Source organism: Dendrobates tinctorius, unplaced genomic scaffold, assembly GCF_039654945.1.
Source record: "Dendrobates tinctorius isolate UK_male_01 unplaced genomic scaffold, ASM3965494v1 ptg000003l, whole genome shotgun sequence".
NCBI classification, from domain to species: Eukaryota; Metazoa; Chordata; class Amphibia; order Anura; family Dendrobatidae; genus Dendrobates; species Dendrobates tinctorius.
Genome location: NW_027361671.1, coordinates 101,488,721 through 101,503,554, shown reverse-complemented (window position 1 = coordinate 101,503,554; position 14,834 = coordinate 101,488,721). Strand labels below are relative to the sequence as shown.

The window sequence follows — 14,834 nt, the reverse complement described above, 5'->3', positions numbered from 1 at the left end:
TTTGACATGAATCAGCGCTGAACACAGCGATGCCGCACTCGCGGCATCGCTGTGCTAATCTCTGGTTAAGCTGTCTGTTTGACAGCTCACCAGCGATTACATAGCGAATCACCAGCGATCCTGACACGTTGATATCGTTGTCGGGATCGCTGGTAAGTCGCTATGTGTGACGGGGCCTTTACTTTAAGAAATGAAGGTCAGTCAGTCTGAAAAATTGGGAAAACTTTGAAAGTGTTCCCAAGTGCAGTGGCAAAAACCATCAAGCGCTACAAAGAAACTGGCTCACATGAGGACCGCCCCAGGAAAGGAAGACCAAGAGTCACCTCTGCTGTGGAGGATAAGTTCATCCGAGTCACCAGCCTCAGAAATCGCAGGTTAATAGCAGCTCAGGTTAGAGACCAGGTCAATGCCACACAGAGTTCTAGCAGCAGACACATCTCTACAACACCTGTTAAGAGGAGACTTTGTGCAGCAGGCCTTCATGGTAAAATAGCTGCTAGGAAACCACTGCTAAGGACAGGCAACAAGCAGAAGAGACTTGTTTGGGCTAAAGAACATAAGGAATGGACATTAGACCAGTGGAAATCTGTGCTTTGGTCTGATGAGTCCAAATTTGAGACCTTTGGTTCCAACCGTGTCTTTGTGCGACGCAGAAAAGGTGAACGGATGGACTCTACATGCCTGGTTCCCACCGTGAAGCATGGAGGAGGTGTGATGGTGTGGGGGTGCTTTGCTGGTAACACTGTTGGGGATTTATTCAAAATTGAAGGCATACTGAACCAGCATGGCTACAACAACATCTTGCAGCGGCATGCTATTCCATCTGGTTTGCGTTTAGTTGGACCATCATTTATTTTTCAGCATGACAATGACCCCAAACACACCTCCAGGCTGTGTAAGGGATATTTGACCAAGAAGGAGAGTGAAGGGGTGCTACGCCAGATGACCTGGCCTCCACAGTCACCAGACCTGGACCCAATCGAGATGGTTTGGGGTGAGCTGGACGCCAGAGTGAAGGCAAAAGGGCCAACAAGTGCTAAGCATCTCTGGGAACTCCTTCAAGACTGTTGGAAGACCATTTCCGGTGACTACTTATTGAAGCTCATCAAGAGAATGCCAAGAGTGTGCAAAGCAGTGATCAAAGCAGAAGGTGGCTACTTTGAAGAACCTAAGACATATTTTCAGTTGTTTCACACTTTTTTGATAATTATATAATTCCACATGTGTTAATTCATAGTTTTGATGCCTTCAGAGTGAATCTACAATTTTCATAGTCATGAAAATAAAGAAAACTCTTTGAATGAGAAGGTGTGTCCAAACTTTTGGTCTGTACTGTATGTTTATTATTTTAGATGCGTTAGGCCTGTTTCACACATCCGTCTGTTACCATCAGTCAAAATCCGCCGTTTTGCAAATTGAGTTGCATTACCGGCGGATCTTGACGGCTGGCCTTCCGTTGGATCCGTTTTGCGGATCCGTCAAAATTTTGGCGTCCGCCTACATGCCTGGACGGACAATGCAACGTTTTTTCGGCTGGCCGGATCCGCATTTTACATTGCGCATGCCCGGAGGACTTGCCTCGGCCGCAAATTTAACCCTAAACTCCTCTGTTCTCTCGACTGATAATTCTCTCTCTCTCTATTTCTTCCTTTGCCTTATCCGTAAAAAAAAAAAAACCGGTCCGGTGGCACACGTTGATGTCCGTACGCGGGCGGATCCGTTTTCCATCATTTTGGCGGATTACAACTGACAGAAAAAACTGATGTGTGAAACAGGCCTTAGGTGATTATAATTTTTTTTTTTTTTTTCTTTCTTTTTTGTGAGCACAGTCACAGTCTCATGTGCCGGTCTCCCATCAGTGGCTCCTGTTGTCACTGCTATCAGTGACAGCAGACATAGCCTGATGGGAGGAGTAGTCTCCTCAGCCCACGCCTGCTGACCTTCAGTAAGCTTTTTACCAAAGGTCACTGCTGTGGGTCACAGTTGCCGGGGTCACACTAACATCTGACCACATGACCTCGCAGTGCTCTGACAGACTATCTTACTGGCGGTAGCGTTACTGCCAATAAGAACTTCTGTGCCGTTGTTTCTCATGCTGTCACACAGATGGGAAGCCTGTAAAAACTCAGCAAATTTGCATTTTTATACCGGCGTTTTTGCTGCGGATTTGACTGACTCAACTGAAGTCAATGGGTGGGAAACGCTGCAGAAACGCACAAAGAATTGACTTGCGGCAGAAAAGAGCACTTTTAATACTCTGAAAGGAAATTTGCTGATAATGTGCATAACACTTCAGGATTGTCATTGAATTAGCTTGCACAAGGTTTCCATAGATTTTTTTTTTTTGGTCCATTTCCGCACTGAAAAAAACGCAGCGAAAATGCATCAAAACGCACTTTGTGCACATAGCCTTAGCACCTACCCTCCATATAAATTAAATAGCTGTCCTACTGGCCTACTCTCAAACATTGCAGCACTTCTACTCTGAGAAAGCTGTCGCCAAACATGTCTTATAAAACTGTCGCCAGTCTGAAATCGGGCATGCTGGATTTATATTTTTCCCGGCAATAAATTGTACGAGGCCCCATACACATTAGACCTGTTGATACTTGTCGATCAGGCAACAATAGTCTCTGTATACAGGGGGAGGGGGGTGCCCTTTAGATAACTGTTGGCTGATGGCCATCTCTCGTAACCTTCCCTTATACACATGCACATTCTGCTAAATATGCATGTGTTTTCAATAAGTAGCGTAAGGCTATGTGCCCACGTATGCAGAAAATTTCTGCTTCAAAACCGGACACCTTCCCAGAAAACGCGCGTTTTTGTGCGTTTTCCACACATTTTTTGCTTAAAAACCGCGTGTTTTTGATGCGATTTTTGTTTTTTTTCCACATGTTTTCTGACTCAAAGAAAATGGCAAAAACGCGGACTTTTCTGCAAAATTAATGAGCATGCTGCGTTTTTGAGCGGAAAAAAATGCATCAATGTGCACAAGAAGTGCAGAATTCATTTAAAATGAATGGGATGCTTCTTTTATGCATTTTTGAAGCGTTTTGACCGGGACGAACGCTTCAAAAACGCTTGCGTGGGCACACAGCCTTAGACTGCAGATGGATTTTTTTAGTCCACTCCCAAAAATGGCTATAAAAATTGCTTGAAAAAAATGTTTGAGTCTTACTGTTTATTTCAGTGTTAATCCACTTTGCAGTTCATATGAGTTTTCAGCTGTTTTTCCCTACCTTTTTTTTTTTTTTTTTTCTTTTAAAGGGAACCTGTCGCCACATTTGACCTCTTTTACCCCTTTGAGACCTTGTACTTTATTTTTGTTTTTGCGTTTTGTTTTTCGCTCACCTTCTTCCCACAGCCATAACTTTATTTTTCTGTCAATATGGCCATGTGAGGGTTTGTTTTTTGTGGAACGTGTTGTACTTTTGAACGACACCATTGGTTTTACCATATTGTGTGCTCAAAAACAGGAAAAAATTCCAAGTGCAATTCCTCAACATTCTTTTGGATTTTTTTTTTTTACTGTGTTCCCCAAATGCTAAAACTGACCTGCCATTATGATTCTCCAGGTCTTTGAGTTCATAGACACCAAACATGTGTAGGTTCTTTTTTATGTGGTAAAAAAAAACCAACAAAAGTGCCATTTTCCAAGATCTGTAGTGTCTCCATTTTTAGTGATCTTGGGTTGGGTGAGGGCTTATTTTTTACGTGCCGTTTTTATTGATATCATTTTGGTGCAGATATAAGAAAGAAAAAAAGTACAGCTCACCCCGTTATGCCCAGGGTCCTTGGCCGGTCAGTCGCGCATCGAGCCGCCCTGGTCTCGGTGTTGTGGAAATCCAATGTGCAAGAAAAGTTGTCTCCAGCGACCACCAGAAATATGATTCTTAAAACTTGACGTTTATTTGATCATCATATTAAAAAGCACAGATATGGGCAATCTCAGTGCAAGGAAAATCGACATGTTTCGACCTACACGGTCTTAATCCTGGATCAGTTTTGGTGCAGATACAATTTTTTGATTGCCCGTTATTGCATTTTAATGCAATGTCACGGCGACCAAAAACCCCCCGCAATTCTGCCGTTTTTACTTTTTTTTTTTTTTTTTCTTGATTCACCGTTTAACGATCAGGTTAATCCTCTTTATTTTTATTGATTGGGCGATTCTGAACACAGCGATGGCAAATGTGTATGTTTTTATTGTTTTTTTTTTTTTTATTTTATTTTTTAATTATTTTAGTTTGAATAGAGCGAAAGGGGGTTGATTGGAACTTTTATATTTTTATTTTTGGCATGCTTCAATAGTCTCCATAGGAGACTAGAAGCTGCTACAACCCGATCGGCTGCTACATGCAGGCGATGATCAGATCACCTGCATGTAGCAGAATACCTATCTGGCAGTGACAATCACATAGGTCTCCAGGAGGCCTCTGGTTGTCATGCCAACCCATCGGTGACCCGTAATCACGTGACGGGGGTCACTGATGGGCCGATTTCTGATGCGATTGCCGGAGATGCATGTTAAATGCCGCTGTCAGCCTGGGATTGCAATTCCTACTGCGGCTGTTAATGGCACATGTCAGCTGGTCAGATCAGCTGTCTTGTGACAGAAAAGGTGCGGGCTCATCGCCGGAGTCCGCACCAAACAGGGGGAGGCGTCCAATGATTGATAGATCCGTCATTGGTCGTTAAGGGGTTAATAACCGTTTTGGAAATAATAATTAGGATGTATATATAAAAGCTAGTTTTTGGTTGCATCCTTTTACTTTAGGGGTATTATATGCTAATTTGTAAATAGATCATTTTGTTGAGCCAAGGCCCAGTGATCAATATCTTGGCGATTTTGTCTACATCTATCGTGCTTTTCTCAACTAACACGCTTAATTTTTTTTTTTTTTACAGAGGTAGAAGCAGTGGAAAAGGACCTCCTCAATCTGTAAGTTCTCAATCAATCAATCAATCAATCAATCAAATTTATTATCGCCAAGTACATATTACATATATACAAGGAATTCTTTGTGGCAAAGAGGCAACATAATATATAACAACAGATACAACAAGTAACATCTAACAAGACAGATACAGTATATAGTCTACACATGACGATTTAATTGTTGAACAGAGAGTGGATAGAAGCTGTTCATATGGCGGTTGGTACTGCATTTGGGGACTCTGAAGCGACGTCCTGAAGGGAGTAGTTGGAATGAGGAGTGTCCCGGGTGAGAGGGATCGGATGAAATTTTCAATGCGTGGAATCGAATACTCTTATCATAAAGATCCTGGATTTTAGGCAGGGGGGAGCCTATAATTCTCTCTGCTGTTTTGAAAGTCCTTTGTAAGCGGAGTTTGTCATGCGCAGTGGATCCCCCATACCAGACTATCAGAGAGGAACAAATCACAGATCTGATGACAGCATTAAAGAATAAGATCAGCAGATTCTTAGACAAACCATATCTTTTCAGCTGACGCAGTAAGAACATCCTCTGTTGTGCTTTTCTTATAACAGCATCCACGTTTTTCCCCCATTTAAGATCATGAGAGATAACACCAAGGAATTTGGTCTCTGTGACCCTAAGAACCACTTCGTCATGGATGTAGTTCTGCTAAGGCTGCTACAAATGGCTTGTGTGTATGCACATATATTCAATACTGATATTTAGATTCCATTTCTGTTCACCAGTTGTCATATATTTTAAACTATTAGAGATGAGTGAATCTTTTGAAATTTGAATTCACCAGCTTTGTTTGAAATTTTACCAAAAAATTGCAAAACTTGCAAGGCCTGGAATATTTTGTATGTTTGTAAGGGTATCTTTCCATGAGCACAAACCGGCAACTCTTTGGACGCAGCACATGTCTGCTTCTTCCAAAGCGCTGCCGGCTTTTGTATGTGCGGTGATTCCGCATGTGTTCATTGAACCGTGCGGAATCACCGCATCCTATTCATTGGACGGTGATATTTATCTTGCTGCAACTGATCGTCTCTGCAAGATAAATTAATATGCTGCGGTCTGGAAAGACGCGCCACATGTGCGTATACGCAGGGAAGCCGGAGTCGTCCCTGCATGCATAGTGGAGATGGGATTTCATAAAATCCCATCCACTGTGCTGTAACATCTGGCCACTGCAGCTGTACGCAGCGTCCAATTCGCACCGTTTACTGACCGTGGAAACATACCGTAACAACGAGTTTCCCAAGGACTGTATGTACCCTTTTGAGCTGTTACCATAAGCACAGTATTAGTAATCTCAACGTGACTTTACCATATGTCGTTTAAAACAGGCTAACAGAAATTTCATGCTTTTTAAATCTTCCAATTTTTTTTTCTCTTTTATGGTCCTGACAACAGGCAGATTGTTCTGTCACCACTGTCTGTCATTCCACGGGGCCTGCTAAGAATTAACCTGCTGAGACCTGTGGCCTAGTTGACCATGTGTGCATAGTTTATGAAATGCGTGATCCTGGACTTGTTGATGACCTCTAGTCTTGTCACGGATTGTCTGCATGGTTTGATGACTCTCCATACATGTGAGGAAGGCTACATTCCCATATCCGTGTCACACGTCCTAGTGCTTTTTCTCAGACAGCTCACCGAGCCATAGTGTTTTATTCTCTTGTCCCTTTAAATCAAATTTTACTGATCAGTCTGGGGACCCATGAGACATGGATGAAACTAGGAAGACTGACTTTGTGCTTCAGAGTTTCATGTTTTTAGCTGATAAATTGTCCAGAGTCAATGGGTAAAAAAAAATTTTTTGGGAGCATGCCTAATTGAGAAGTAAAAGGATGAGCAAAAAACGGAAGCAACTAGAATGGCACCTAAGTGTTAAAAAAACAAACAAAAAAAATGGTCTATTGTAACACTCATGGATGTGTGTGTGACTCTAGACTTAAGGCCCGGTCACACACAGCAATCTCGCTAGCGAGATCGCTGATTTTGTGACGCCACAGCGATCTCACCAGCGAGATCGCTGTGTGTGACGGGGATCAGCGATCGGCCCCTCTGCCAGGTATTGCTCATCGTGCACTATCGTGCACGGCCGTTTTTTGATCGCTGGTCTCCCGCTAGTCAGGCCGCATCGCTGCGTGTGGCAGCGGGAGCCAACGATCAGCGACGCTCCCAGTGCTCTAAGCAGGCGCTGGGAGCTGGTATCTAAGGTAAATATCGGGTTACTAAGTGACGCGCATCACTAACCCGATGTGTACCTTAGAAACCAGCGTCCTCGCTGGTGCTGATCGCTGGTGAAGCTGCCTGTTTGGCCGCTCACAAGCGATCATGTAGCGATGCACCAGTGATCCTGACAATGTCGTATCGTTGTTGGGATCGCTGGTGCATTGTTTAGTGTAACGGGGCCTTTAGTCATGAGAAATAACACAGCAGCATTTAATCTTCCCAGTCCTAAACAGCAGCTCAATTCTGCACCCGGTTCTGTTGAATATATTTACACTAATCGAGAAAAAGGAAAAAGCAAAAAACATCAACATTTTCTACAGAAAATGAGAATTTCGTTTAAATTGTAGTCATGGAAGTCCATAAATACTTGTTTGAGAAAAATCATGAGACGGATCTTATTGATTGATTGAGTTGCATTTTCAAACACATGCTCACATATGGGTATGAGTCGTTGCAAAGGAGGGAGAGGAGGAAGAGTATGAAATAATATGGAGGATGACGATGGTGATATCCACCAGTTAATACTTTAGGATGTGGCTTGGTTACTGCAAAGATGATTAAAAGATCAGCTTGAACCTTGCTCACATGGCTGGTCAGCTTCCTTCAAGAGCAGGTGATTCCTCTTGATGTGCGGATGGAGTGCCATGCTTCCTAGTTGGGATGTCAACTGCTTAATTTCTGTCTGCACGCTGCAATAGATTGGTTCTTTGACAAAGTTGAAAAGCATGCACACACCAGATATGCCTTCACATGCCACAATCTGAGCTTTCAAGCACTGTTCACTTCCTCCACCAGCAGGAACCGTAGCATTAACAACTCCTGAGCTGATAGAAGCCGATTTTGCCTTCTGGAATCTGTGGTGGGCTGTGCAGAACACTGACTCAACCTGACCGTGTCACTATCAGGGGTAGCATCACTCTGCTGTGACTGAGACAAGTGACATCACATAAATTCCATTACGCACTGATTTTTTTGTTTTGTTTTGTTTTTTTCCCTCCCACTAATACGCTTGTCAAAGACAAAGGAGTGACTTACAGTATGCCATAGCTATAGAAAACATCTTCCAAACCGCACATCGAAAACTCATACTGTATTCTAGTGCCCCTAGGCAAAAAAAATTTGCAACCTCCTTTTGGTACTGCTTCTGCCAGTACGGCTGGTGGCGTTGGTGGGACTGCTACTTGTGGCTCCCACATTCTTACCTGTCATAAAGGGTTTTTGTACTTTCACGTTATCTATTGCCACTTTTTCCTTTGGCTGGTTTCACATTAGCGTTTTTTAGCACAGCGCATCGCGCGCGTCCGTGCGCATGCGTTATGCTCCCCTTCTTTAACATGGGGGCGCATGGTCTTGCGTTTGCACATGTTCGTATGCATTTTTGTGCGCGTGCATTTTTTCACAGTGCGCCTAGGCGCACCCGATGCAACCTGTTGCATTTTTTTGTGCCCTGAAAGCCATAAAAAAAAAAGCTTGCACACGGAATGCGACAAAATAACGCATTACAGTCTCTTGGAACGCAGGCGTGCGCTTGGATATGCGCACGCCAGCGTTTGAAAACATGCGTTTTAAGAGTTAACATGGATAGAAAATGGTTAAAACGCGTGCGCCTAAATAACGCAAACACATGCAAAAACGCATGACGCATTTTTGAATGCGTTTTCATTGCGCACGAAGCACGGCGCTAAAAAACGCTAATGTGAAAGTGACCTTTACTGTACATTTTGTACACAAGTATAATTGTTTCCAAAAACTCAACATTTATAGTTATATTATCTCACTGACCTGTCACACTGTGCTGCTCCTATCTCTCCCCCTTTCCAATGAATCTGTGTCAAACTACAACACCCATGTTTTATGTTCAGTGCTGCAGTTGTACAGCATACTGGAGTACTTGTCCAAATGTTTTAGGGTGTGTGCACACACTGCGGATTGTGCTGCGGCATTTTCCACGCGGATTTGTGTAAAACCGCATATTCTCTGCAGTTTAGCCTGCGGGTTTCCAATGCAGTTTGACACCTGTCATGGAGCAGGTCCCAAACCGCAGCAGAATCCGCACAAAGAATTGACATGCTGCGGATTTGAAACCGCAGCAAATCCGTGCTGAAAATTCAGCACCGTGTGCACTGCGGATTTCATTTTCCATTGATTATAATGGTACTGTACACCGCAGCAGAAACTGCTGCGGATCCGCAGGACCAAATCCGCAGCGTGTGCACACCCTTAGGCCTTTCTCTTCCTAAGTCTGCTGCTGAGCTATGAAATCTTGCTTCCCCTGTATAAACCTTGCAACACCCTAAAATAGCGAATCCTTTGCCTGTGTCATCTTTTTATAGTTGCTCTGATAATGCCTCCTGATTGGCTGTGCTACCATGTGATGATGCGTTAAGGGTTTATGGGCAAGTCTGCATCGGAGGGCATATGAGCCTTCTGGCTGATGCAATCTTTGGTGATCTGTAAAATGTAGTTATTATGTATAGAGCTACCAATCGAAGGTTCGTTTGGATCAGCAATGTAGAAGTAAATATAACTGTGAATAATATCATTTTAAAAGTGCCCTCAGGCTAAAGAGACTAGATATACCAAACAAACAGAAAATGACAAACACCAGCAGTATTGTTTTGATATATGAAACAGAAAAAGCTGTGTCCCCTCATACACAATAGAGTATAGCTATATATCGGCAATAGAGATGTGAAACAGATAAACCTGTATCTCCAAACAGAGTATAGCTAGACAAACCATAATTGGCAGAAATATAATGGAGTAATAGGAACAGTCTCGCCCAATTTCTCCAATGATGTTCATGGATTAGAACCAGATAAAATCCCTTTGTTGTTCATATAGAATGGAGGATCCGAACTCTCAGCAAATGGCAGGTGGAAAGGGGTGGCAGAATTCATTGCCACACATTACCCAATCATCAAAAAGACTTCATGGGATCCATGCTTGTTAGTGCCCCATATTGCTCCTGACGCGTTTCATCTGGCGATTCTTCACGGGAGATGGAGACTAGTGATGGGCGAGTAGCATGGACCTCCCCCGCCACGTTAACCCCTGGCACACTGCGATCAAGCACAATCACAGTCTACCGGGGTTTAGGGAAACATCCGCCGGGTAAGGGGCTCCCTCCGTGCTTCCCTGAGACCCCCCCCCAGCAGCGCGATGTGCAGCGCTGCTGCGGGGCCTCCTTCCCTGCAGGTCCCCGGATGGCTATGTGCCCACGTAGCGTTTTTCCAGCGTTTTTTTCCTCAGCAGAAACGCATGCCCTTGCCAGGGAAAACGCATGCGCTTTTTGACACGCATTTTTGACGCGATTGTCAAGCATTTTGACATGCGTTTTCCTATGCTTTTTTGCAATTACAGTGTATGTATGCGGAATCGCGTGCGATTCCGCACAATTAATGAACATGCTGCGTTTTTTTTCCGCTAAGCGTTTCCGCAGCGGAAAAAAACGCACCATTAGCACAACATGTGCGTTTTCCATTCTATTACATTAGATGGTTTTCTTAAGCGTTTCCGCAGCAGAAACGAAACGCTTGTCTAAAAGCGCTGCAGAAACGCTTAAACGCAACGTGGGCACACAGCCTTAGTGTGTGACAGCTGCTAAACACAAAATCCCGCCCCTTTATCACCCCCTTAGTTAAGGAAAAACAATAAAATAAAAAAAAAAATGTATTTCCATTTTCCCATTAGGGTTAGGGCTAGGGTTAGGGCTGAGATTAGGGTTAGGGGTGTGTTAGGGTTAGGGTTGGAGTTAGAATTGAGGGGTTTCCACTGATTAGGCACATCAGGTGCTCTCTAAATGCAACGTTACGTCTGATCTCAATTCCAGCCAATTCTGCGTTGAAAAAGTGAAAAGGAGCGCCTTCCCTTCCAAGCTCTGCCATGTGCCCAAACAGTGTTTTACCCCCACATATGGGGTATCAGCCTACTTGGGACAAATTGTAAAACAACTTTTGGGGTCCAATTTCTCCTGTTACCCTTAGGAAAATAAAAAATTGGGGACAAAAAAAAAATCATTTTTGTTAAAAACAAAAAGATTTTTTTTATTTTCACACCCGGGCGTTATAAATTTCTGTGAAGCACTTGGGGGTTCAAAGTTCTCACCACACATCTAGATAAGTTCCTTGGGGGGTCTAGTTTACAAAATGGGGTCACTTGTGGGGGGTTTCCACAGGTTAGGTACATCAGGGGCTCTCCAAAAGCAACATGACACCCGCAGACCATTCCATCAAAGTCTGCATTTCAAAACGTCACTACTTTCCTTCCGAGCCCCGACGTGTGCCCATACAGTAGTTTTCTCCAACATATGGGGTATCGGCGTACTTAGAACAAATTGAACAACAACTTTTGGGGTCCAATTTCTCCTTTTACCCTTGGCAGAATAAAAAAATTGGGGACTAAAAGATCACGTTTGTGGAAAAAATATGATTTTGTTCTTTTCACACCAGGGCTTTATAAATTTCTGTGAAGCCCTTGGGGGTTCCGAGTGCTCACCACACATCTAGATAAGTTCCTTGGGGGGGTCTAGTTTCCAAAATGGTGTTATTTGTGGGGGGTTACCACTGTTTTGGCACATCAGGGGCTTTCTAAACGCGACATGGCGTCCAATCTCAATTCCAGCCATAAAAGTCAAATGGCGCTGCTTCCCTTCCGAGCTCTGCCATGCGCCCAAATAGTGGTTTACCCCCACATATGGGGTATCAGCGTACTCAGGACAAATTGCACTATAACTTTTGGCGTCATGTTACCCTTGGAAAAATAAAAATTGAGGGTGAAAAGATCATTTTTGTGGAAAAAAATGATTTTTTTTTAATTGTACGGCTGTACGTTATAAGCTTCTGTGAAGCCCTTGGGGGTTCAAGGTTCTCAGCACATATCTAGATAAGTTTCTTGGGGGTCTAGTTTCGAAAATGGGGTCACTTGGGGGGGTTACTTTCCACTGTCTAGGCACATTATTATTATTATTATTATTATTATTATTATTTATAGAGCGCCATTGATTCCATGGTGCTGTACATGAGAAGAGGCTACATACAAATGACAGATATCACAGTAACAAAACAAACTAACAATCAGACTGATATAGAGGAGAGAGAGGACCCTGCCCTTTCGGGCTTACATTCTACAGCACATCAGGGACTCTCCAAACGTGACATGGCGTCCGATCTGAATACTAGCCAATTTTGCATTGAAAAAGTCAAACGGCGCACCTTCCCTTCTGAGCTCTGCCATGCGCCGAAACAGTGGTTCCCCCCACATATCAGGTATCAGCGTACTCAGGACAAATTGCACAATAACTTTTGCAGTCCAATTTCTTCTGTTACCCTTGGTAAAATAAAAAAAGTTGGACCTGAAGTAATTTTTTTTGAAAAAAAGTTGAATGTTCATTTTTTTTTTTTTTTTTTAAAACATTCAAAAAATTCCTGTGAAGCACCTGAAGGGTTAATAAACTTCTTGAATGTGGTTTTGAGCACCTTGAGGGGTGCAGTTTTTAGAATGGTGTCACTTTTGGGTATTTTCTATCATATAGACCTCTCAAAGTGACTTCAAATGTGATGTGGTCCGTAAAAATAAAATGGTGTTGTAAAAATGAGAAATCGCTGGTCAATTTTTAACCCTTATAACTTCCTAACAAAAAAAAATTTTGGTTTCAAAATTGTGCTGATGTAAAGTAGACATGTGGGAAATGTTACTAAGTTTTTTGTGTTCCGTATCTCTGATTTAAGTGCATAAAAATTCAAAGTTGGAAAATTGCAAAATTTTCAAAATTTTCACCAAATTTCCGTTTTTTCCACAAATAAACGCAAGTTATATGAATGAAATTTTACCACTAACATGAAGTACAATATGTCACGAGAAAACAGTGTCAGAATCACCAGGATCCATAGAAGCGTTCCAGAGTCATTACCTCATAAAGGGACAGTGGTCAGAATTGTAAAAATTGGCCCGGTCATGAACATGCAAACCACCCTTGGGGGGTAAAGGGGTTAAAAATAAAACTGATGGGTACATGCCCATCTTTGGTATAGGGAGAAAGTATGGTGCCCTATGTTGGCGGTGATGGACATTTAAATAGACTGGTGTGAGTTACTTTCGGTGTGTCTAAAGACGCATGCGCCACTTCCAGCGTGTAAGCGCTGGCGTGTCGGATGTTTCACATATCAAACTCCAGCAGTACGGTATTTTGTTTTGATATGTCATTTTCTGTTTTTGTTATATCTAGTCTCAAAAGCCTGAGGGCATTTTTAAAATTATATAAAGTTATATTTTATTATTGACCTGTAAAATAGCAATCTAATAGTAAATTGTTTGAATTTGCGGGGAACCTGCAAGTTTTATGAAACTCGACATAAACTTTATTCATTCCTCTCTATAATCTAGTATCTGAATTTGAACAATGGATCAATGATTTAACAAACATACTGTATATTGTGCTTAAATCTGTTGGTGGATGGGGGGGGCACTGCTTAGCTTTTTGTCTTTTCCTGATTTAACACAGAAGCTGCAGTGGTCCTCCATCAGTTTTTTTTTTTTTTTTTTAATCAGCTAACTTTTTGTTAAACATTTTAGAAAGTCATATTACAAACAGTTGGGCCCCACACAAAACCCTTCACACCATCCCCCTTCCACCCCTATCCATACCTAACGTTCATAAACTACTTATGAACAAGGGCGTTCACACTGGGCGTTTTTGCTGTGTTTTTATTTATGCTAATTTTCATCTGCTTTTTTCAGTACCAGCAAAGCCTTTGAGAGTTCAGAAATCTCATGCACACACAGTTTTTCTGTGTCATCAGGATTTTGTGCTTTGCTGCTTTTTTTTTTGGACATAGAGCATGTCACTTCTTTCAACATTTTTTCAGCGTTTTTCACCCTTTGGCTTGAATGGGTGTTGAAAAAAATGTTGCAAAAACGCAGGTATCGTTATTTGCAGCGACTTTTCTGCAGAAAAATCATGGACATTAGCATGGACATAGACACAAAAAACGCACCAAAAATCAAACCTGCGTTTTTGCCGCAGCTTCTTTCCTGCCAAGAAATCTGTTTTTGCTGCAGAAAAAACAGCAAAAAAATGCCCTGTGTGGACTTACCTTAAGAGTGCCAAGTCCAACAGAACAATACCATTAAGGCCTGTTTCACATTTCGGTCTTTTCATGTCAGTCCAAATCCGCCAGAGCGTTAAAAAAAAAACAAACACCGATCCGTTTCCGTCATGGGTCAAACAGATGCCACTTGATCCGTTTTTTATATGGATCCGCTGCAGCCGGCAAGTGGATGAAATTTAAAGCAACCGCGGTGAGAGAGAATGAATTTTGAGCATGCCGGGCATGCGCAATTGAAAATAGCGGTCCTTCGCTCAAAAAAAAAAAAAGTTTGAGTCCGTCTCCTCTGCCCGGGAGACGCTACAATTCTAACGGATCCCTCAAAAAATGGATGTGATGGACGACCATCAGTCAAAATCCGCTGCTAATGTAAGTCTATGGGGGAAAAAACGAATCTGCCAAAAAAGGGGCGGATCCGTTTTTTTCTAAAAGTGGCGAATTTTGAATGACGTCAAAAAACGGAAATGTGAAACAGGCCTACATGAGTATACAATTGTATCCATTAAAAAAGTAAATATGTAAAAAGGCAGGATATAAATCAAAA

General features: G+C 42.5%; 1 protein-coding gene across 12 annotated transcripts in view; it reads left to right on the top strand.

Annotated features, from left to right (window-relative positions):
• The window catches only part of ATXN2 (ataxin 2), a 182,842-nt gene that overhangs the window by 26,064 nt on the left and 141,944 nt on the right, over positions 1 to 14,834 (top strand). For all 12 annotated transcript variants that reach the window (XM_073564973.1, XM_073564778.1, XM_073564585.1 and 9 more), the window contains exon 2: positions 4,912 to 4,945. Coding sequence is in view for 11 of the 12 variants with exons in the window: in XM_073564778.1 (XP_073420879.1) it covers positions 4,912 to 4,945 (34 nt within the window). In the remaining variant the exon portion in view is untranslated. The remainder of the gene's footprint in view (positions 1 to 4,911; positions 4,946 to 14,834) is intronic.